Raw genomic sequence first — 22,661 nt, 5'->3', positions numbered from 1 at the left:
ATTTATTCCTTGACATTGGCTTGTTAATAATCTCGAAGAGCTCTTTGCAGCTGGAACTTTACATGATCTTAGTAGTGTAGTGGGCTGATTTCGCTGCATGGACTAAATTTTTGACATCCTTCTTAGCGACTTCATAGATTCATAGATGACGATTGTTAAAATATAATATGTGTTGTTCCATGGGATTTGAAAGCTCTACAATCTTTCAAGACGCGTCATCTGCCGATCTAGAAGACGAATAATATCATATTATGTATAAGTTCTCATATATTATAAATTGTGAAGTCTTCATGTGTATAGTAGGCACGTAAGTTTGCCAGGGTCTGTTGTTTAAAATTATGCATTATATGTGATGAATATTACATATGAGTTGCGGGTACTGTCATTTCATCAAATCTCTCATAAGAGTAGATAACATTCCTTAAATAGGTTGGTTCCATGCCAATGTGTTTGCATGAATGTACCATCCATTATAATTGGGCCACACCTTCCAATCATTGCTGAATAAATATTTAGCTTTAGATCGATTAAGATGCCCTTTGGGTTTGAGCGCCTTTGCCGTGTTTCACGAAGTTGTCAACGTTGAAAGATTTTGTAACTGATACACATTTTCATTGTTGTTTGAAAGAATAATTTTCTCGTGAGTATGGTAATATTTTTATAAAGGTCTCCAGAAATAGGTGAGTATTATATCCTGATAACATATGTATGAACAAGGGTATACATTTGATAGTGCTAAAATATGTATTAACTATGGTATATATTTGACAGTGATGAAATATGTATTAACAAGGGTCTATATTTGACAGTGATAAAATATGTATTAACAACGGTCTATATTTGACAGTGATAAAAGATATATTAACAAGGGTATTGCTACGTCAAATAAGTATTACAGATCAAATGATGTTCATACAATTTAGTTGTATTGTTAGAATGAACGAGATCACGTACAGAACTACTTCTGAAATTTGTACTTATTTATCAGCAGTTATATCAATCTCATCAAAACAAATCTGTCATACAGCTATTTCCTTCTGACACTATTAACATGTCAAAACGCCTATTTATTTATTTTCGAGTAACTCTTTGTGGAGTGTGTATGTGTGATTTGGATTTTTAATGTAGTATTACTAATTTTTCAGTCATGTCGCTACAGTGTCTGCAGTCTGGCAGTTTATAGTGATGTCTAGCACTGGGACATCATGCCGCAGACATGTAGCATTATGGCCCACCCAGTCACATTATCCTGACACCAGGCGGACCAGTCCTAACACTAATTCGTAATGCAGAGCGCCGACCGAGGCAGCTGTTAGTACCATTTTAAGCTTTTGGTATGACTCGACCGGGATTCGAACCCGCGACCTCCCGCATCCGAGGGGTACACTCTAACCACCAAGCCACCGGAGCTGTTCCTACGCTGTGTGGAGTGATCTCCCCTGTTTCCATGCCACATATGTCAAATACATTCACAAAATAAATTGTAATGACTCACTTTTTAAGCCGATGGTTATATAGGTCAAGGTAATGTTTGGAAAAGCTACGTGCAGTTTGAGGAGTATAGAAGAAACATTCGTCACTCTTATCTCGGACATTAATACATACATTATGATTCTACACCCATTCGGCTAAATCAAGGACAGATCCACTCCTAAAAAGTTTATTTTGTATGAACATGCACAGTAAAGAATTTTATTCTAGTATATAATCAGGTTATATCCCCATTTACATTCTAATCCAGTTTAGTACATAGCATTTCAAACATTCTTTCTACAACATCAGACATTAATCTCCTAATTTCCACCATGGAATCCGTGCTAATTTACTGCTTGATTAAATGAATCCTGCATTCTACAAGTTATGGCTTTGTTATATGGTAAGGCTTTTATATTTCTTATTAATTTTATGTTTGTTTTCTATACATTTTACAGAATTGTTACATCTTAACATGTTATATTTCATCTGGTAGTATTTAATATTTTCATTTATTTGGAGCGGTTCATCTGCCTAATGCCAGTAGCTTCTCGTGGGTCGGTGGTTCTTCCCGGGGTTTTCCAGGGTTCTTCCTCTACCAATTATACTGGCCGCCATGTATAGCCTATCTTGTGCTGAAAAATGGCGTTAAACCATACAACAACAACAACAACAATCATCTGCCTAAAGATTCTGTGCATCTTTTCATTGCTTAACATGGGCACCATATAGTAATTATTGTGCTGATGTACCCTTTAACCGATAACACACACACACACACACACATATACATGCATACATACAAACATACATACATACATACATACATGCATGCATGCATACATACATACTTACTTTTCGCTATTCATTTTCAATATATCACTTTTTATTCGGAAGTCGGAGTGGTGGTGTCTGGAGACGCCTTCTTTCTCTCCTTTGTATTGGTGAGCCAATGATTGTCATTTATTTTACAGAACTAAATATGAATAAGTACCACATTTTCAGCTTTCAGTTTTGTGAAATTCAAGACCTTCACAGCGTGCATAATATCAATGAGAACCATACGTAGCCTGTAGACATCAATCAGGTTTATGTCACTTGATTTTCATGCGTTTATCACAAGAGCTTAATATTTGTCATGACATGGAAAACTGCTATGCCAGTCTCTGGCATAAATGTGATACAATTCCCTGTTTATATAGTATTGATAATTACAGAAAACTGCTGGAGTCTTTACCAGAGAAGGAACACATTTGTCTGTCTCCACTACCGGAACAAATAAACAATTAAAATGAGTAATTTATTACAAAGAGAACTTTTCTCCAAACTCTAACTCATACAGACTAATTACTGTCCTTATCTGTTATAGCGGCTTTTTTTTTTACACCTGTCTTGACACCTGTACATTACTGAACACTTGGATAGTAGACATATTGCTCTTTTTGACATTTTGAAAGCGCCATATGGGAACAGTCACAAATCGGAAATAGTACTAATGCAGCTGAAAGCCTTTGTTTTGTAATCAATATAGGCTATACATTGTCGTCGAAGTGCGCACCACGTGCCGTTTTCGATATTTCATAATACGATACGAAAAGGTTCTCCCAATCAATGCATGGAACTCGGTTCCGAATGTGTGTCAAAGTAGGTTTCCGCCGATATGTCGGGGCACGGAAATTCAACAATATATATATAAAAGCAGTGGGCTAAAATTAAAGAGATGAATTGAAAATTGGGGGTGCGAGGTGGAGAAAGACGTCTAGAAAAACTAATAGATGAAGGAAAAGAAGTAACAGACAAAAAAGAAATTATGAGAATTATATGGAGTTTCTATGAAAGTTTATACACCTCACAAACAAACAGGGGAAAATACCATCACAGAATATTTATTTTAAAAAAATGCTAGATGATACCATCAGAACACAAGGAAATGTGTGATGATCTCATCTCTAGTGAAGAGATACAAAACACGATAAAACAACTAGCGAAAGGCAAATCACCAGGTAGAGATGGACTCACTGCGGAATTCTACAAAAAAATTCCAAAGTGAGTTAGCGCCGATTCTTGAAGGTTTATATAATAATATACTTTAAAAAAATGAATCAATGTCAAACTCCATGAGGGAGGGATTGATAACCATAATTTATAAAGGGAAGGAACATTGAGAAGAATTAAAAAATTGGAGGACCATCTCCCTCCAAAATATCGACTACAAAATTTTAAGTAGAATCTTAGCAAACAGATTAAAAAATGTATAAATGAAATCGTTTAATATCAATCAAACATGCGGGGGAAAGGGCAAAAACGTACAAAATAATATTCTGAATATAAGATCCATAATAGACTTACTAAATGATACAGGTCAAAAAAGGTGCCATGGTACTTTTTGACCAAGAAATAGCCTTTGATAGATTGGAACACAACTTCATACAAAAAGTATTGGGAAAATTTGGTTTTGGAACAAATTTTAAAAATTAGACCAAAATACTGTATAACAACATGACTGCAAGAGTACAAGTAAATGGAGCAGTTAGGACAATTTCAATATATAAAGATCAGTGAGGCAAGGATGCCCACTGTCAATGCTATTATACGTAATAGCAATAGAACTCTAAGTATAAAAATAAGGATTAACAAACATATTGAAGGAATAAAAATTCCAAATCTAAAAGACGAATTCAAAATGCCCCAACACGCGGATGATTGTACCAACTCATTAAAGACTCAAATTCCTTTAAACACATAAAAAAGAAATATGAATCCTTTGGTAAAGCCTCAGAGTCAAAAGTCAATCATGACAAAACTGAAATTTTGAAAATAGGAAACTGGAGAGGTAATAACCCGGGATTACCACCCCATAGAAAAAAGACAAGGTCAAAGCATTGGGAATATTTTTCGGAAGAAACGAAGAATTTCAAAACTGTAAAACTCTTAAAACGAAAATCAAAGAAATCACCCAAATCTGGGCATTCTGGAGCAAGTACAAGTTGTAAAGATATAATATGTACTTAAATATGAACTATCTTTAAAACTCTATGGACATAGGAAACAATATCTTACAAAAAATTGACAACAACATTATTAATTATATATGGAATGATAAAACACATTATGTCAAAAAATCAACTCTATATAGAGCAAAAACAAATCGGAGGGTTAGCACCGCCGAAACAAATTTTATGAAAATACGAGGACATAATAAACAGAATCAAACGTTTAAAGGCTCAACCGAAAACACCATGGGAAGCCTTATATATATATATATATATATATATATATATATATATATATATATATATATATATATATATATATATGTGTGTGTGTGTGTGTGTGTGTGTGTGTGTGTGTGTGTGTGTGTGTGTATTGGTTTGGCTTCTCCATTAGAAACAGAGAAGACATATATAAAATAACAAATTGCCAAAAAAACTTGAAGTACCTAGGAAATTTAGATTTATAAAAGAACTGATAGGAAAATATAGGGATCAAGAAAAGTTATGGGAAATAGAGGTAAAACATACATATGATTGGCTTAGAGATGAAATAGCAAGGAAAATTAAAAATAAAGTAGAAGAAGAAAATATTGATATTAAATGGGACAGAGTATGGAGGCATTGGGCCAACATCGGATCCCCCAGAATCCAGAGTTTGATATTCAAATACCTTCACAATGCGTGGTTGACGGGTGAAGTCGCTGTAAGAAGAAGAATGATAAGAACAATAGTAAAATGCCCACTGTGCAAAACAGTGAACTTCACAAAATACCACGCAACCACGCAGTGTGAAATAAGAAAAGATGATAGAATTAAACTGATTATTGAAATCTGTATATATAAAAAAGAGAAATATCAAAGGAAACACTACTTATTTTTGGACGGAAACTTTGATAAAAATATAATAATTATGATAACAGATTATGTTAAAAAAACGATGATGGTCTGTGGACAAGTTATACAGAAACAAAAAATAAAAACAAGAAAGCAATGAACACACACACACACACACACACACACACACACACACACACACACAAAAAGAATGCGTTGAGTTTCCACAACTTTACGTGAATTAAGATGTAATGGAAGAATTCTGATGACAAAATGGCAGCATGCGATGAGATAAATTGCATTCTCCGTTTTGCACGTTATGTTTGGACCATGTATTTTCAACTTCTTGCTTCTCACATTACAAAAAAAAATTTGTCGATCTGTATTTCCTTGTCACCACATGGACCCTTTTTGGCCTTAATGTTATGGTATTGATTGGCGTTAACTTTGCTTTGATTTGGATGTCTCTGGGAGTTTTCGGTCTTTGGAGTATTACTATCTATTTGTTCGGGGGATCGTTTGGTGTTTCACACAAATCCATAATGAGCCAGGCTTTCAGGATGATTCTATCTGCTTTTATAATGTCGTAATGGTTGTGCAGGATAAATGGTTCAACCTTTCATTTTTGGTTTTACCTTAAGTGGTCTGTTTTATTGAATTGTTTTTCAGTCCTCCGCTATCCAATATTTTTCATAGTCTATGTTCACCAAATGTTCTGGCAACTCCTCATCCATTTATTAAATGTATGGATGACAGCCTCCCCCCCCCCCCGAAATTAGGCAATAGAACATTCTTTTTCCTCTGACCGTACTTTTAATGATATTATACTTACAGTTGTCAACAACCGTAACAACAGTTGTAAAACAGAAAGGAAAAGGAATATTACTAGATTTGCCTCCTTAGGACACTGACACAAAGTGGTTTAACTCTAAACTCCATCTACATTCTAATAAATTCACTATATGTTTGGAGTCAATCTTTTTAGCATATATCATTTTCCGATACTAATTTTAGCTGGCCAAACCTATCCCATAGCCGCATCCGATACGGTCATGAGTATTTGACGTAGGGCATTGATAATGCTGTTTTCACCTGTATGCATCCATCCACTATACAATTAATTATATGCAACAAAGAGATTTGTAAGTCCCCATGTTTTCGCGAGTATAAAGTCTTGAAGAGTCATCTAAATACACGTAGATTTGTACAAATTGTAATTCTGGTCACATACGAAAATCATCCCCCAACCCCTTTCCTTTCCGAAATGGATCATATAATTTTGTAAGTCCTATCCAGGACCACGGACAGAGTAGGACAAATTCCCGGGGCCACAACGGTCAGGGGGTCCACCGTTGTTTAAATCTGTGATTCATTGGGGCCTATTAGATAATTTTTCCTATTGGCTCACAAATCCTTTCGCTGCCCTGGTCCTCTCTGATGCTTGTTTTGCTCATATCTACTTTTCTGTTTTAGGCAGGTTACTGAACTATTTATTCATGATTTTTAAACACAATATTTCTGTGAAGGGTGTACAGATGTCAAACCTTTAAACAGTTGATTGAAACTTTCTTCTCGAACATGCGCTATGTTCATGACAATCGCTTAAAAGTTGCCCTACGTTGATTGCGCATGCGTTAAATATTGGAGTGGAAAAACAGATTCGGCTTCCTGAGAAAGGTCTATACATATACAGTTGGTGAAACTGCTTTCCACAGACGTCTTCAACCGAGTTCCCATCTTTCCTTTGGCGTTTCGCCCCTTATCTCAGAACACTCTCCAGATGGCGAGGCGTCAGTAGTGTTCAAGTACTGCCCGTCTGGACAAAGAACACAATTAATTTTACTATATGTTCTCTACATTTGTTTCTCAATACTGACCTTTCGACTGTGTGACAATCAATGCAAATCATATGTTAATCTAAAATACCTTCACAGAAGACTTCACGGTGAAGTTCTTGTCAAAGGTTGACCTGCTCTTTTTTGAGATGCTTGACTGTCAACATAGCAGCATGTAAACAGAACACAGATTTCACTTCCGTTTCATCACCAAAGCCTTATTACTCACTGTGCACTGTCGCCGAAATACACACAGACAACAACACCCTGAGCTCATATTATCAAGAATAAACAGTTACCTTTAAATCCGTACCAAAAATGCATAAATAAAACTCTTCTATCACCACCAAAATGAGAAAGGATTTTTTTCTTAAAATAGACTAGAAGTACATTCGTGGGTACTGAACTGGAAGTATTAATTGTAACCCGATTCCGTCTGTGATGGCTGCTGTATTTTCTCTTCACGCTGAGCCAGAGCCAGCTAGATGCTTTCTCTGCGACCCTGGCCAGTGCTTACACAGCTGTCTTTTGCGGCCTTCTTTTTATTTAAATTAAGTAATTCATTTATTCAGCTACTCTAATCACTGCTCTTGCAAGTATTATTATTATTATTATTATTATTGCTGCCGCAGAATAAAATAATTATGGGGATTCAATCTATGTCTGCACGACTTTATATTAGGAAAATAGGCTGTGCTCCTGTTCCTTCTTGGGTTCGGTCAATTCCAGCTAGGATGTCATTTTATCAGTAGTATTCAAGCCATAATAGTGCGATAACTATAATTTTCAAACAATATTTCCATTAGACCTAATACCACATAAGTTTTGCAAGGCCGTCTGGATCGAGCGGCGTTGAAAAAGAGTGTTATTGTTCATACGATTTGTATTCTTTATATAAGATATCCATATAACGATTTTATGAAGAGACGACATTTTTGCCTGATTTAAGCTCAAACGTTTTCATGCGCAAAGAAAAAGCTCTCCCAACGTGTGGTCACGGATTTGCTCTACTTTGGGTGTCATGAGGACAATGCCGACATTGTTAAAACTGACTCGTGCGCCGTTTGATGTGCTTTCTAAGGGTAGATATACAAAATTTAAAATATGTATGTCAGCTATAATCTCGAAAGGGATCTAAAAGTTGTATGCATAAAAGTGGGTCTCACACCGGTACATGTGAATTACCGAGCTGTCAACATAGATTTCAACTGAGGAAAATCAGGATCATACTCTCCACTTTTAACAAGAAGATCCCACATACTCATATTCTTGAAAACTACCTCCAGACTGTTTTAAAGAAATTGTCATATGCCGTTGACTAAATGTATTCTTTCTCACGATAATATCTTTTTTACCGTTTCAGTGATAACAGAAAAAAGTGAATCAAAGTAGAGGCTTCTGATTGGTTGATATCCTCTATTGACATTTATTAATCTATATTGTCCGTTAGTCCGTCTAAAAGAAACATCATATAAAAATCGCCTCATTACGAAATGCTTTGCCCGCAAGATTACGTTTAAGGCACAAAATTGTCACATTTGCACTCAAGCTGTTTCTATTGAATACATGGACCATTTCGTGTTACTGAGATTTTATCTTATCAGTTTGAACCCTGTTTACAAATGACATTGACAGTTGCTAAATTGAACAAGAAGCACACAATGCCCACTGTGTCTACTGTTATTTGTTATGTATATTTATTCTGTATGATGTTGCAGACATTTGTCCATAATTGATGGTAATAGTTTGAGCCTACCTGACTAATGTCATTCTTCAAACATGTTTATTTGAGTTTGAGTTTTAGTTCGCCTAGTTTTAACCTTAGACGATTCTAGACAAAAAGTTTGTTTACAGTTTGGGATAGTTTTCCATTACGATGATATAATTATTTTTAAATTTTCACTTTGTTTACGGGAAATAAATTATTTGTTGAAAGTTACTCTTTTTCTGTTTCTTAGTTTAAGACCACTGAGTCGTAACATTTGTTGTTCAAAAGAGCTTTAGCATCAATAATCATTTTGGCCAGTAACAGGGGAAATAATCGATTATATATAACTAATGGATGTTTTCCTGTGCTGTATAGCTTAATACATTACAACTGAAGTGTTGGTAACTCAATTTACAGAAACATCTGATTAACATGTTCAAGTTATTGGTCTTTGCCTTGTGGTTATCACAAATTAAATACAGGACAGCATTTATATCAGAACATGACGATCCGAGTTATCTTATACCCTTTAACTCCTTGGCCTCACCCGTTATCTTACGATAACATTTATGAATGCTAAATAACACGCCTCGTATCAAATGTTGACACTCAGACGCATCAATAGTACAGCTCCATACATGCACCCAGACACACACACGTCTCGAAAACATAGCACACATTCTGGCGATTGGACGTGTTATGAAATCTCTAAACTGGTAAGTTTATATTTTTATTTATTAATTTTCGAACAATTAATAAGATATTATAACCAATCTCTACGATTTCGGATAATAACTGTATTCATTTCGCTTCAGATGTAAGTTTTACAATCGCGGATTCAATCACATCTTACCTGTGTATTTTGATAGACTTTACACTTGTCATGAACTTTTATGAAACAGATATAAATATGCTTTTTATTATTAACGATTTCTGATTGTGTGTTTAGCTCGAGTTCAATGAATCTGGTCTTTATTGTTTTATAATTGAACTAAACACACACACACACACACACACAAACACACATACACACACACGCACGCGCGCATGCGCACGAATGCTGCTTTAAGAAATATTTTGGACATATAATGTGGCATAGATACGCTTAAAAACGATTAGTAAATTCGAGTTATATTAATAATTCCTAACAACTTGTTCCCCTTAGAGTGCTATACATGTTGTATTTTCGTATACCTCACACGGAAGATTTATCCTTCTCGTCAGAGTGAAGACCCAGACGTCCTATGTGCGTTTTTGTGTGATGGAGATCTGGAAGCTTGGCGTTGTCTGCGGTCTTCTTGCAGCATTTCACGCACCCTCACAAAGTGAATGTCCTTCTGATTGTACACTTTTGGAATGGGCAGAAATATACGACCTTGTTACCTTCATTACCATCGTTGAAAATCTAACACTCTTTGAGGAATTTAATGAGGGCGGTCAGTATAATGATTTTTAACAATTATATATTATACGGTTACTTTATTAAATATTCTACCAGTTTATCAGTTTTTATAACTTTTGCTTATTATCTTTTGAAAATGAGGCGATTCATACATGTCATGGACAATCCCTTAGTCTCGCGGTTTCTCAGTAAAAACATAAAACATCAAATTGAAATGGATCGAAGTATTTGTTCCAATGAAAGGGGATTCTATGTGTATAAACCCTTACGTCAGGATCTCTGTCTGTATTTCTGTATATTACTCTATTTGTTTGTCTCTCTGTATGCATATATCCAGAAAGGTATTTAGATAGGACGTATTGTTTGTCTATCTGTCTGTGGCATTTATTTGATTTTATCCATAAGTTTTGTTGTGTGTGGTGTGTGTGTGGATATTGTGAATCCCTCTCTTTGTTTGATCTTATCCATACGGTTTTTCGTGGGGACATTGTGAATCCCTGTCGGATTGCCCGTCTTGCAACTACCAAACCGCCTTTCGGATATTCACAAAAACTTAGAAATTATGTTTCCCATGGGGTAACTGTGAGCAAGAGTGGGACAGCCTTATCTTCCATTATTGGTAGATGCCTTACCTCCATTATTGGTAGATGGGTAGGTGGGTAATGAGTAGATGTAGAAAAGTTCCAAATACAAGGTCATTGTCGAATATCATATTCCTACATGCAGCGAGAAGATATATATATATATATATATATATATATATATATATATATATATATATATATATATATATATATATATATATATATATATATATATATATATATATATAACATGGAAGTTTATAATTAAGTAGGCTCACTGGTTATAATAAATAAAATAAATTCCATTTCATTTTTTCAGTGAACAAGACCCTCTTCGCTCCATCTGACCTAGCTTTCAACAAATTGCCACCAGGTGAATTGGAATCGTGGATAAATAATCCCTCTCTGCTGAAACACATACTGTTGTATCATGTGTCTCCTGAACTGTGGCCTTCGAACCTATTTACTGACAATGCTATCATCCCTTCCAAGGACGAACCTGGAATAATAGTGAATATTTACAAATTTAACAAGGTTAGTGTCAGTGAACGAAGAAAATTATATCGATTAAACGTATGTAAATAGTTCCTATACCTAAGTAGCAAGGTGAACCTTTCTACACACACTTCGGTCAGTTTCAGTGTTCTAAGACTCTATCGATTATCTTTATCGATCTCAATAAATATTGTTGAATAGTGATCTCATCTTAATTATTAAATATACATAATTTGATAATGCCTTAAGAGAGTTCACGTTGATATGTTTTATCAGGAGAATCGCTTAAGGAAGAAATAAATTAAATCTAAACTTAACAGTATCGTAAGCTCCATGTTATCACTGAACTTGTACAAATATGTAGTGATAGCAAACTCTCAGTCTCGTTACATGCAGTTTAATGTCGTTAGATTCAACTTCGTTTTTGGAAATTGCTTGTGGCGTTGTAAAATGATTGAAAAATTATGTTAATATATCTCAAAATAAAAACAGAAGGAATTCGTTCCAGGTGATTACACAAAATCCATTTTAGAGTCATTAAATGTTGCAAACCTTTTCATGGTCTTAAGTCAATCAAGTTGTCATGACACAGTCAGCATGATCGCAGACAGACTAAGATATTTAATCTTCAGCCATACAAAATAGACACTTTATGAAGTCCTTATCTTGGTGTCCTGATTTGAATTTTACATGAACAGGTACGTTATATAAAAGGAAGTTATGTCTCTTTCGGATTCAATATTACATGTTTATTCTGCATCTGTGTTAATATGACTGCAAAAAACGTAGACTCATGAAATTGTTTTTAAACAAAAGAAGTTATGGACCTTGATGGCGTAGAATTTTAGAAATAGGTATTATCTCTCTGATTTCTACATCGAATTCATGAAAAGTCACTATTAGAGTTATAATACATATCGATTACCTATTATTGATTGTATTGCCTTGGTAATTTAGCAATGATTTATACTGTATCAATCTTATTAGCGTTTTGATATTTAAACTTACCAGTTGAAAGACATAGGTTGATAGTATTAAATGATGCGTCTTCAGAATACAGTATTTATTCAATGATTAGCCCACGTGGACATATAAATCAATTTGTCAAAAATTGCGGGCCTGGGTGGGTGTGGACGGGAAGGAGATTTATTAATAGACATGTCTTTCTCGTACAAGAATTTAAAATATTTAGTTAAAACACAGATTGGGCTACTTACTGAAGAAATATGCTCCTTAGGAACAAAAGCTCTACAATCAGTCTGATTAAATTCGATATCTCCGACATAACAGAGACCCAACAGGCACCAAAACAAGGTAATGTTGTGTTGTCATTTTGATTCACCAAACAAAGTACAGTATTTTATTTTCGAAAGTGAAAAATGTTATTCTGAACAGATCATTATGAACAGTATTTCTCGCCAATAGAAAATTTATTGACTTATTTGATAGGTTACTACAAATAATTGGACCTGGAATTCCAGAGGTCACGAGAATATAAACTTTATTGGTGCCTGCAAGATCTACTTATTGTAAGGTAATCTATATTTTAATCGGATTGTCTCTGCTTGCAGAATTACAGTAACGGTTACACACACACACACACGCACGCACGCACGCAAGCTCACAAGCACGCACGAACGGACACACACATATATGTTACGAAAAAAATCATCATAAAAAATGTTGAAGTATGAAATATTTGTTCCAGGAAGGACCCATTATATCAGTGAATGGAGCTGGCATACAACATCAAGATATCGTTGCAACAAACGGCATAATGCATATTATAGACTCCGTCCTGTACCCGTTTCCTTCACCTTCAATCTTTTATTTTGTTGCAGACTGTGGTCATTGTACCACTTTTCTGTTGGCTTTAACAACATCTGACTGGTCCGATGATCTTACAGGTAAGAAGAAAAAACTAGGTGTGCCGTTTTCGATACAGTTTCACATGTTTTAAACTAAATTTAGCAGCAAAGATGTTAAACTTTAGTTTAAAACATGTTTTCACATGTTTTAAACTAAAGTTTGATAGCAAACTCTCATAATTAATTTATTTTCTTCTTGAACTGTTCATTCTCGCAGCTAATTGCATTTTCCCATGTCTTGAACTTAATATGTTTTCTTTAGAATTGATTATTTTAAGTGTTTTTAATCTTATTAGGGGTCCTACACTCATTAATCAAAATTCCTTTTAATGCACAGAAAAGGTTTTCTTTTCTCTAATATGCATATATTTCCTATCACATGAAATCTCCAAGACACGCATAAGGTTTCATTTCCCATCAATTTCAGCTGGTTTTTGGACACTGTTTGTCCCGAACAATGCGGCATTTGATAAACTTCCTGACGGTGTGCTCTACAATCTTCTAAGCAACAAAACCCTGCTTAACGGTGACGTATACTTCTGAAACTTGTGTTGATTTAAGTTAACTAATAATATATTCACTGAATTAGTCGCATATATTTAGAAACAGGAAAGGGGTAAGGAAATGCAATAATATCTTCAGCAGTAATAATAAATTCAAACTCAAACAGCGAAAACGTTATCATCAGGTAGGCAACATTCGGAATGAGTGAATGACCTACGAAATCTCAAGCAGAAAGTACGTTTTTCTCTCAGTCGCTACTATTTTTAGTATATGTATGCACCTGCGTTGTCACGCTACCCATTAGGGGTTCGGGGCCGTTGTTATTTTATGAAACTACTTAGATATGCCACCAATGGTAACATTGTACTAATATGAAGTATTTAAACTGTATCAGTAAAAATAAAAAAGATTATTTAAGTACCGTATGACTAAGGAACGAGACTCGCAAAAGACCACATTTATTCGCACATGAATTCATACAAGGAAAATAGGCAGGACAGCGAGGCAAGTGACGTTCTATAGTATAAAAAAGCATAAATTCGTTTGTTTTTCCTTCAGTTTGTTTTACCTTATGAACACAATAGCATCGTATTGTTGTGGACTTTGTTCAAGTTCGCGTTAACGTCATTACTGTGGCAATTCTTTTGGAGGAATATTTTTTGTTAAGATAAACGTCATTTTGTCATCATTTACTTTCTCCAAACATTACTTGCTTCATTAGACTGAAGACCCATCTTCTTTAAACATTAACTGCATCATTAGGCTGAAGACGCAATTTCCTTAAATATGAATTGCGTCATTAGATCGAAGACGCATTTTCTTTAAACGCTTTTTGCGTACTTAGACTGAAGACAAATATTTAATTTGCAGATACAATAAAGAACCATTTATTGAAAGGTGTTTACTATGAGATAGGTCTAAGGGAGTTAACTTATATAGAAAACGTCGACCAGAGGAACCTGACGATATCAATCAAAGGTATGTTTTCAGTTGGTTTTCTACTACTAAACAGTTGTCTATTTATAAGAGGAAATTCATTTGCTCCTGAGATAGTCTTCTCAAAGAATCTCTTCTTTTAAGAGTTTTAGCGATGAAAAGATTACATTTTATGTCACGAACGGCTAGAATATTGAGCCTTTCCAAGCGTATACATTAAAGTATACAAATTACATTGGCCCACGTTAGAACTCAATCTATTTATAAAACAATGAAATGTAACTTCTCTTGCCTAACGCTGAAATAGTCTAATGCAGCGAAACTAGGACATTAAATGAACGGTGAATGCAAAATTAAATAAAAATTAAAGTATAAATAGCTAAAAAAGTTGAAAAGTTATTTAAAACAAATTTCCTCATCATAAAGCTTTCTACAGCATTCTTTCGAAACCTCTATGAATATGTTTAAGTTGCAAAAATTCTGATCGCATCTCTGTTTGGTATTTCAGACACAATCTTCGTGGTAGACACAGCAGTGGTCCTAGAAGCCGACAGATCAACTTACACAGGAGTCGTTCACATAATTGATACTGTTCTACTCTTGCCAACAGACACAAACGGCAATAAATAATCACGATGCATTTGAACAGGACATCCCTGGAATTTTCTGTTAAAGCCATACCATTTAATGCTACGTTTTATGTATTCTTGTGTGAATGATGTATAAAATACAGGTAGTCTGGAAATTAAATTTTTGGGATTAAAATTGAAATAATGCTGAAATTATTTCGTTAAGAATTAAATTGCAGTCGCAACGGGTAGAGGAATTTGACATTTTGATAATTAATTTAAACAGTTATACATAAAGTCCCTGTCACGTTATGTTGTAGTATTTTTTCTTTAGTATACATTATACTACCTAATTAACGTCCAATTCCTTTTATAAAACAGACAAGCTAAAAGCTTCAGTGTAAGACTTGTGCTTCTTAATACTAGTCAGCTGTAGATCCATGATTACAACAAAATGCAGCAGCAGTAGGTTTATAAATTTAACTGTGCTGATGTTTACAATGACTGAATTCAGAAAAACACCACCCCCCAGACGTACACATGGTCAGTATAAGAGTATATCAAAAGAATAACTTTAGCTTTCATTATTGTGATCTAATTGACTTCCAATTTGGAAAATATAACCCCATGTGGTGTTAATTAGGGAATGCATGGTATTTTAATTCAGTCACACAAGTTAGTAATTATTGTATTCTTTACAATTTTGTATAAAGTGAAGTCAAGAATTTGCCAATACATTTGCAGCAATGGTGTCGGTCCTTTTCTCTATCGCAAGGCATCTTACTATCTTGCTTGGCCCCCTCCCCGTCCCCCCGACTGGTATAATAAAAACCAAACTCTCTCTCTCTCTCTCTTGCTCTCGCTCTTTCTTTTTTTCATCTCCAGTAGATGTTTGCAAAGGTCATGCGCTGCCCTGTCGAAAGTGCGCCACTCAGTTATAAGTGAAGTAGAAAGCGCATTCATTCATTTTTTTTTTTAAAGTTGATTGATTTTTTTTAGAGATACATCGATGATCTTGATTCATTTATTTATTTAAATTGCTAATCATTAATTGGAATTTCAGTGCTGTGAAGAATAGGTATTCAAATATATTCCGATATTAATATCTGAGCTCTATTATTGTAAGTTTATTCAAAGGACTGCAGGATATTTACCATGGTATTCAAGGAAGAATGTTATTTTGGATTTTATCGTACATTCTCTTAAAGACATTTGGATTATTTTGGATTTTACCGTGAATCACTTGAAGGAACTTTAATTCAAAACAGACATTTTTCGTACCGCTAACACATAAGTACATTGTTGCTACCATTCGGAAAACATTTAATAACATATTCTGATTACTTCGGATCCTTTGGAATTGACATAACATTTTTAGGAAACATAAATGTTTAACTCACTCTAGTGTAATTTTAATTATTCACTTTGTAATTTAGGAAATAAATTAATAAATTAATATTATAAAATTGAACAATTGTTAAAGCTACGTTAAAAATGCAAATCAAACACACATATATAGGAGTCTCTTAAGAGTTGCATCTCAGAGGTACCGTAGCCAGTGAACGAGAGCAGCAAGCAATGGAGTATCAGTTGACATCTTGCTAAGCTGCAACAAGGTGTACGTCTTATCGGAGATAGAAATCGTGAACTCTGCCGTTGTTGTCTTCTATAGAAAGAGTCACACAGGTCATGTATGCATTACACATAGATGTGATTTTATAGAATTTTATTCTATATACTTTTATGTGGCAAGTATTCATTTCATTTGGAATTTTATGCAACCATATTCCTTTGGAAGTTCATTATTTATACGCTCCGAAAAGTGCATACGTTAAAATCAATGTTAAAGCACGTATACATATTTGGACGAAATGAACCTAAAGGCATGATCCAGTACAATCCGGATTAAATGTCGCGCGCTGAGATGTCACAATGAACGCCACGCATAATCAAATTCGTACTACCCTATATTGTGACGATTCGACTCAAGTGCTCTTCTCTAGACCCAAGTTTAGTGCATGGTCACCATTGTAAAAGACCAGAGAGATCGAAGTTTTTTTTATGACAGTTAAGGTGCAGACCAGTCAACAATAAGGATTGAATAGACTTTGGTTAAAGAAAAGTAGTGTTAGATTTTAAAAGAACAAATTATGCAAAGGCACCACTGGAGAAACAGCACCAACGTCATGTACGAGATGAGTGACGACAATACTGCTGTCGGAAGACAGATGAACTAGATTAAAGTACTCCACAGTAATGGACTCCAAAAAGGGTCTGTTCTTTCGCCACGTTTGTTCAATGTCTATATCAATGACTTAACTGTAACACATGTTTGTGTATGCAGATGACATTGCTCTCGGGACCCAAAGTCGCTCATTTTAAGAGCTTGAGGGGGTGCGGAACAAGGACCTGGAGGTTATGACGGACTTAAGAAACGGCGTCTACAGCAAAGCACAACAAAGACAGTCTCCAGCGTCTTCCATCTTAACAATGTATATGCGTACCGTGAGCTTTGCATCCTCTTCAATGGGCAGCAAATAAAACACGACTCGACATGAACATACCTTAGTGTGACTCTGGATAGATCATTGACATTCTACAAACATCTGAAGAAAATTGCAGCAAAACTTAGCACTCAAAACAACCTACTATGCAAACTGGCTGACCTATCCTGGTGCGCTAGTGCTCAAACACTCAAGACATCTGCACTTGCCCTCTACTATTTGACAGCCGACACAAACTTTGTTGATGTCCAGCTCAACACAACAATGCGCATACTTTCTGGAACACTACGTCCTACTCCTTTACTATGGCTGACAGTACTCAGCAACATTCCTCCTCCAGATCTGCGTCGCCATGAATCAGCCACAATAGTGTTGGTTAAGGTCTATGCCAGTGAGAAAATTCCACTGTACATGGACATCACCTCACATCTAGCAGTCCGCTTGACTTTGAGACGGCCAGTCAGGTCCGGTTCGTTGTCGGAGGATATGACAGCTATTTCGGAATTGAGTGTTGAGTAGTCTTCAACAGACGTTGTAAACCACTCCCTCGTAGCTGAGCATCTGTCCGCCCTCCTGGCTTCAACCTTTCACGTCATCTGTGGACCACACTGAACTGCTTTCGGACAGGACAGGGTCGTTGTGCAGTCAACCTTGTCCGATGGGGCCAGGTCATTTACTCTTCTTGTTGCTGTGGAGCTCTTGAGATCGTGTCACACATTTTAAACAACTGTCCACTGACAAAGTTCCCCTGTGGACTGCAGGCTCTGCAACTTGCTGATGATGACATTGTTAACTGGCTGAGCACGCATTTCACATGATAATAATAATAACTAACAAATTGCAAGACCATGGAATTATTGATGCACAACAGACTCCTCTGGTATTTTGAATCGACTTTTTCATCTGAAACAGATAAATAGTAGCTACAGATTCGAAATCTAAAATTGTTTATGTGTACTCCTCCTGTTTTCACAGAATTTACAATGATTAATGATCCCAATTCTATCTTGACTGTTCTCTACTCCCCAATGTGGAGGAGATCACATTTTTAGGTCCTATCATTGACATGAAACCAAGTTACCTATTCATTGGGCATATTAAATATGTTGGGGACCAAAATTTCCTCCCAACAGAATCAAAATAAAAATAAAAACAATAAAAACAAACACTCCCCCGACAAAACAAAACAACGAAGCAAAAAGTAAATCAACAACCTGGATTTTATACTACTTGTGGGAAAGACAGAGTGGAAACTGGACTACAAAGTCATACTCCAATTATATATGCCGTTATCTAGATCTAAACCTAACTATAGCACTTTTGTGTACAGATGATTTTTTCAAATTGTACCTTCATATTCTTGATCCAATACACAATCAGAGACTTGGACATTGTCTCTGAGCATTTAGAACTTCTATTCAGCAATCCTCTTTGTTGAGATCTGAATATCCTAGCGGTATCGGTTTCGTAGCCCTTAAGAAGAAATCGTAACCAATGTAAGCTGTATTAAAACTTCATTTACACTTTGAATCATCATTATATCTGTGCTGAAATTCAAAAGTTAAAACTATCTTTTTCGGAGATTTAGATAACAGCGTCGCTCACAGGCATTGTGGAGATGAGAAAAGAAAAGTACGATCACAGAAAATGACAACAATGGCGAATATAACAATACATAATCTTAATATGAATCAATATTTTCTTCTCTTTAGCATCTATAAACGCGTTTGTTAAAACTTCATGATAATAAGAATGATAGTTTTCTACATTTTGATAATCATGCAAACTCCATCTAATGCATTTATGACAGGGAATGGAACGTTTGATGCTCTTTTCTTTCTAACATTACGTAAATGTTAATGTACCAACATATAAATTCTTATCTTTAAAATAATATGTTGATTTCAACATATTAGATAACTTTTTTCTTTATTCGAAACTGGAAATATCGAAAGAAAATAAAGAAAATGTCATTAAATGCAACAGCGAGATTTATAATTATTTCATTAATGGGCCTCAGATGGGGATAAAAATGCAATGTTGGCGGAGATAAGGAATCTCTCGATTTGATTCATTTGGCAGTCGACAACAAACAAGTTACATCAAGTATTTCAATCATTGATATTATGGAAAAATAAAGGTATTTTGAAAATGTATAAAGCAATTTGATATTTGTTAAAAATTCAGACAATTGTATCATAAGCAAAAATTTATCACGTAATAAGAAGAAAAAAGGCTGCCCCGAAACACATGGCGCTCTGAAACTGACGTGACGACAATATATAGCCCTAAATTAAAACTTTAGAAAACAAATACAAACCCAATCATGTATTGTAATAAAGACTGCATAGCAAATGGTGTTTCCCTACATTAACTACTATTTTTTTTACCAATACGTTGATTTTATAAAGAAATGTAATCATTTTAGAAATGTGTTCACGCAAAACTGCTGAAAGTTATAAGTAAACCAAAGCATATTGATACGGGATTTAGAATCATTAAAGTTTAGCCAATAATTAACAATAATTTTGAAAGTAATTGGATATATATGTGGCTTAACTATAATTGAATTTACTCGTGTAAAATTATGTGTGTGTGTGTGTGTGTGTGTGTCTGTGAAAGATAGAGACAGAGCTTTTCGTAATATTTTTTATTTACAAAACCTTCAACTATTTCTCACACGTGTAAACTAAATCCTATATTTGATATATGCATAGACGAATTGCATATATGTCAATATATGTTTTCATGTGTGTGAAAATAAATTTGTATATGTGAAATATATACTTCTTTTATATATGAATATATTTTTAAATACGTGAAATTCTATGTCATGTGCATCTAGTTCCTTTCTACATTAAATTGCTTAAACGAAATTACATGTGCAAAAAAGATGTTACATAGGTAAAATGTTTCTTTCACATGTGCCAAAAAGGCAAACTATTTCACATATGCATAACACATTTTTGTGCATGAAGAAAAGTGAGTGAAATGTATGCATAAAAGAGAGAATAACTGCTAAATCGGTTTCAAACTCGAACATTTGGAGCCTAATATTACGAAGATATGGTCTTAAAATAAGTAATAGAAATGAATGAGAAAAACACGCTTTGTAAAATTCAACTAATAATTTATGTTACTACATTACGAAAAGATCAATTGTAAAAGGATCTATATTACGAAATAAATCCAGACTATCCTATTATTACTGTCACAAGTAATAAAGATTACAATTATGAAAACACTTTAATGGTAATCCAAAATAATCCAAAGTAAATCTAATGCTGGAAGTGCTGATGTGCCTGTGGTGGCTCATGTTGTGGTGATGTACCTACATTCTTCTGCACAATAGTACTGTCCAAGAATATATCCTTATTTCATTATAAATTTAAGTCTCTATCTCAAAGAATGTTAATTTTGAGCACTTTGTATTTCCGGGGAAGAAACACTTGAATGCAATTTTTCAATAAATAAATTCCTGCCCAAATGAAATGTTGGACACAACAATGATTCTATCTCAAGATCTTATAGTACCAATGAAGAAATTAAAGAAAAACATAATTATATAGTCCTCTATTTGACCTTTTATGAAGAAAAAACTATTACTTAATGTAAAACCTCATTCTAAAAGGTTCCCAATGTTTACAAGATAAAATCTTAGTTACAATCAGAAAGTTTGTTACTCATATCATAATAATGAACACTGTAAACATAATGTCTTTGATTCAGACAATGATCATAGGCATAATAGTTAACCCATACTCATAGAGAAAAATTAGCTATGCCTTGTTGTTTACAGAATTAAAAGAAATTGATTTGGATCAGGTACAAAATGAAATTGATTTTGGACAAGCTCGAGTTAAAAATACGATTATCAATAGCATATACTGAAATAAAAAAATAAAACGTTGACTAATAAACAATGGAAATTAAATATACATAACACTAACTAAACCCAGGATAATAGATAGTTATCTTTCCCTTGATTGTGCTAGTCGTAGATAGTTATCTTGACCTTGATATTGCAAGTCGTATATAGTTATCTTTCCCTTGACGTTGCAAGTCGTAGATAGTTATCTTTCCCTTGATGTTGCAAGTCGTAGATACTTATCTTTCCCTTGATGTTGCAAGTCGTAGATAGTTATCTTTCCCTTGATGTTGCAAGTCGTAGATAGCCAAGAAAATATTGATAAAGACGTTGGGTTTATTTAATGTCCAATAACAAATTTATTTAGTAAGATACATATGCGGAATGTGCTACTTTGCTTGTCAAAATTATAATGAATAATATAGAATTTGCTTTTTCAAAATATATTTTACTGTACAACGGACAATTTACAATTTCGTCACAATACATTAAACACTACAAAACCTAAATGTTTTTTTGCATTACATATCAGACTAACGTATTATCGTGTAAAACCCCGGAGTTTCGCCATGCTTTTTTTCTGTCTCTGTTGCTAGTGAATTGAATTGTAAAAGAAATATTTTTAACTATGCCAAACTGTGACTACTAATAGATCGCCGAAAACAATTTTTGTAAAATGTATTTTGCATATGTATTGTTAGACAAGTAACTTAAAGTCTCTTAGAAAGCATAAGGATCTATCTGTCGCATGTGTAAGTATGTTAAGCAAATTTACTCACAATAATTCTGTCTTGACTTAGTTAAATGCTTTTAATTCAAAATAAATAATTTAATTTTAATGTTTATTACATATAAACAGATTTAATTTTGGATTTTATACGAACTGAAAATTATAATATAAATAAAGCAATACGCATGTACTACTGGGTGGATTTTTGTCATACCTGTTTTAAGTTTTGGACACAAGTTCATTCTTATGACAAACCCTTGAAGGTAAAGTTGGTGAGCTGTCTTTTACATCAAGGTGTGAAAATTTCATACCTCGCTAGGGACAGACATCTTTCGTTTGATTTTAAGCTGATTTATGT

General features: G+C 34.4%; 1 protein-coding gene across 1 annotated transcript; it reads left to right on the top strand.

Annotated features, from left to right (window-relative positions):
* The first annotated feature begins 5,526 nt into the window (after positions 1 to 5,526).
* Positions 5,527 to 15,944, top strand: LOC149803902 (periostin-like). Its single transcript, XM_089953715.1, has 7 exons — positions 5,527 to 9,559; positions 10,068 to 10,279; positions 11,149 to 11,363; positions 13,033 to 13,231; positions 13,620 to 13,718; positions 14,567 to 14,674; positions 15,141 to 15,944. The coding sequence occupies exons 2-7, from the start codon at positions 10,105 to 10,107 to the stop codon at positions 15,260 to 15,262; spliced, it is 918 nt and encodes a 305-aa protein (XP_089809841.1). The 5' UTR covers positions 5,527 to 9,559; positions 10,068 to 10,104; the 3' UTR covers positions 15,263 to 15,944.
* Positions 15,945 to 22,661: the final 6,717 nt, after the last annotated feature.

This window comes from Sinohyriopsis cumingii, chromosome 3 (genome assembly GCF_028554795.1).
Source record: "Sinohyriopsis cumingii isolate HCF-2022 chromosome 3, ASM2855479v2, whole genome shotgun sequence".
NCBI lineage: Eukaryota > Metazoa > Mollusca > Bivalvia > Unionida > Unionidae > Sinohyriopsis > Sinohyriopsis cumingii.
This window is presented reverse-complemented; position numbering and strand designations above follow the sequence as displayed.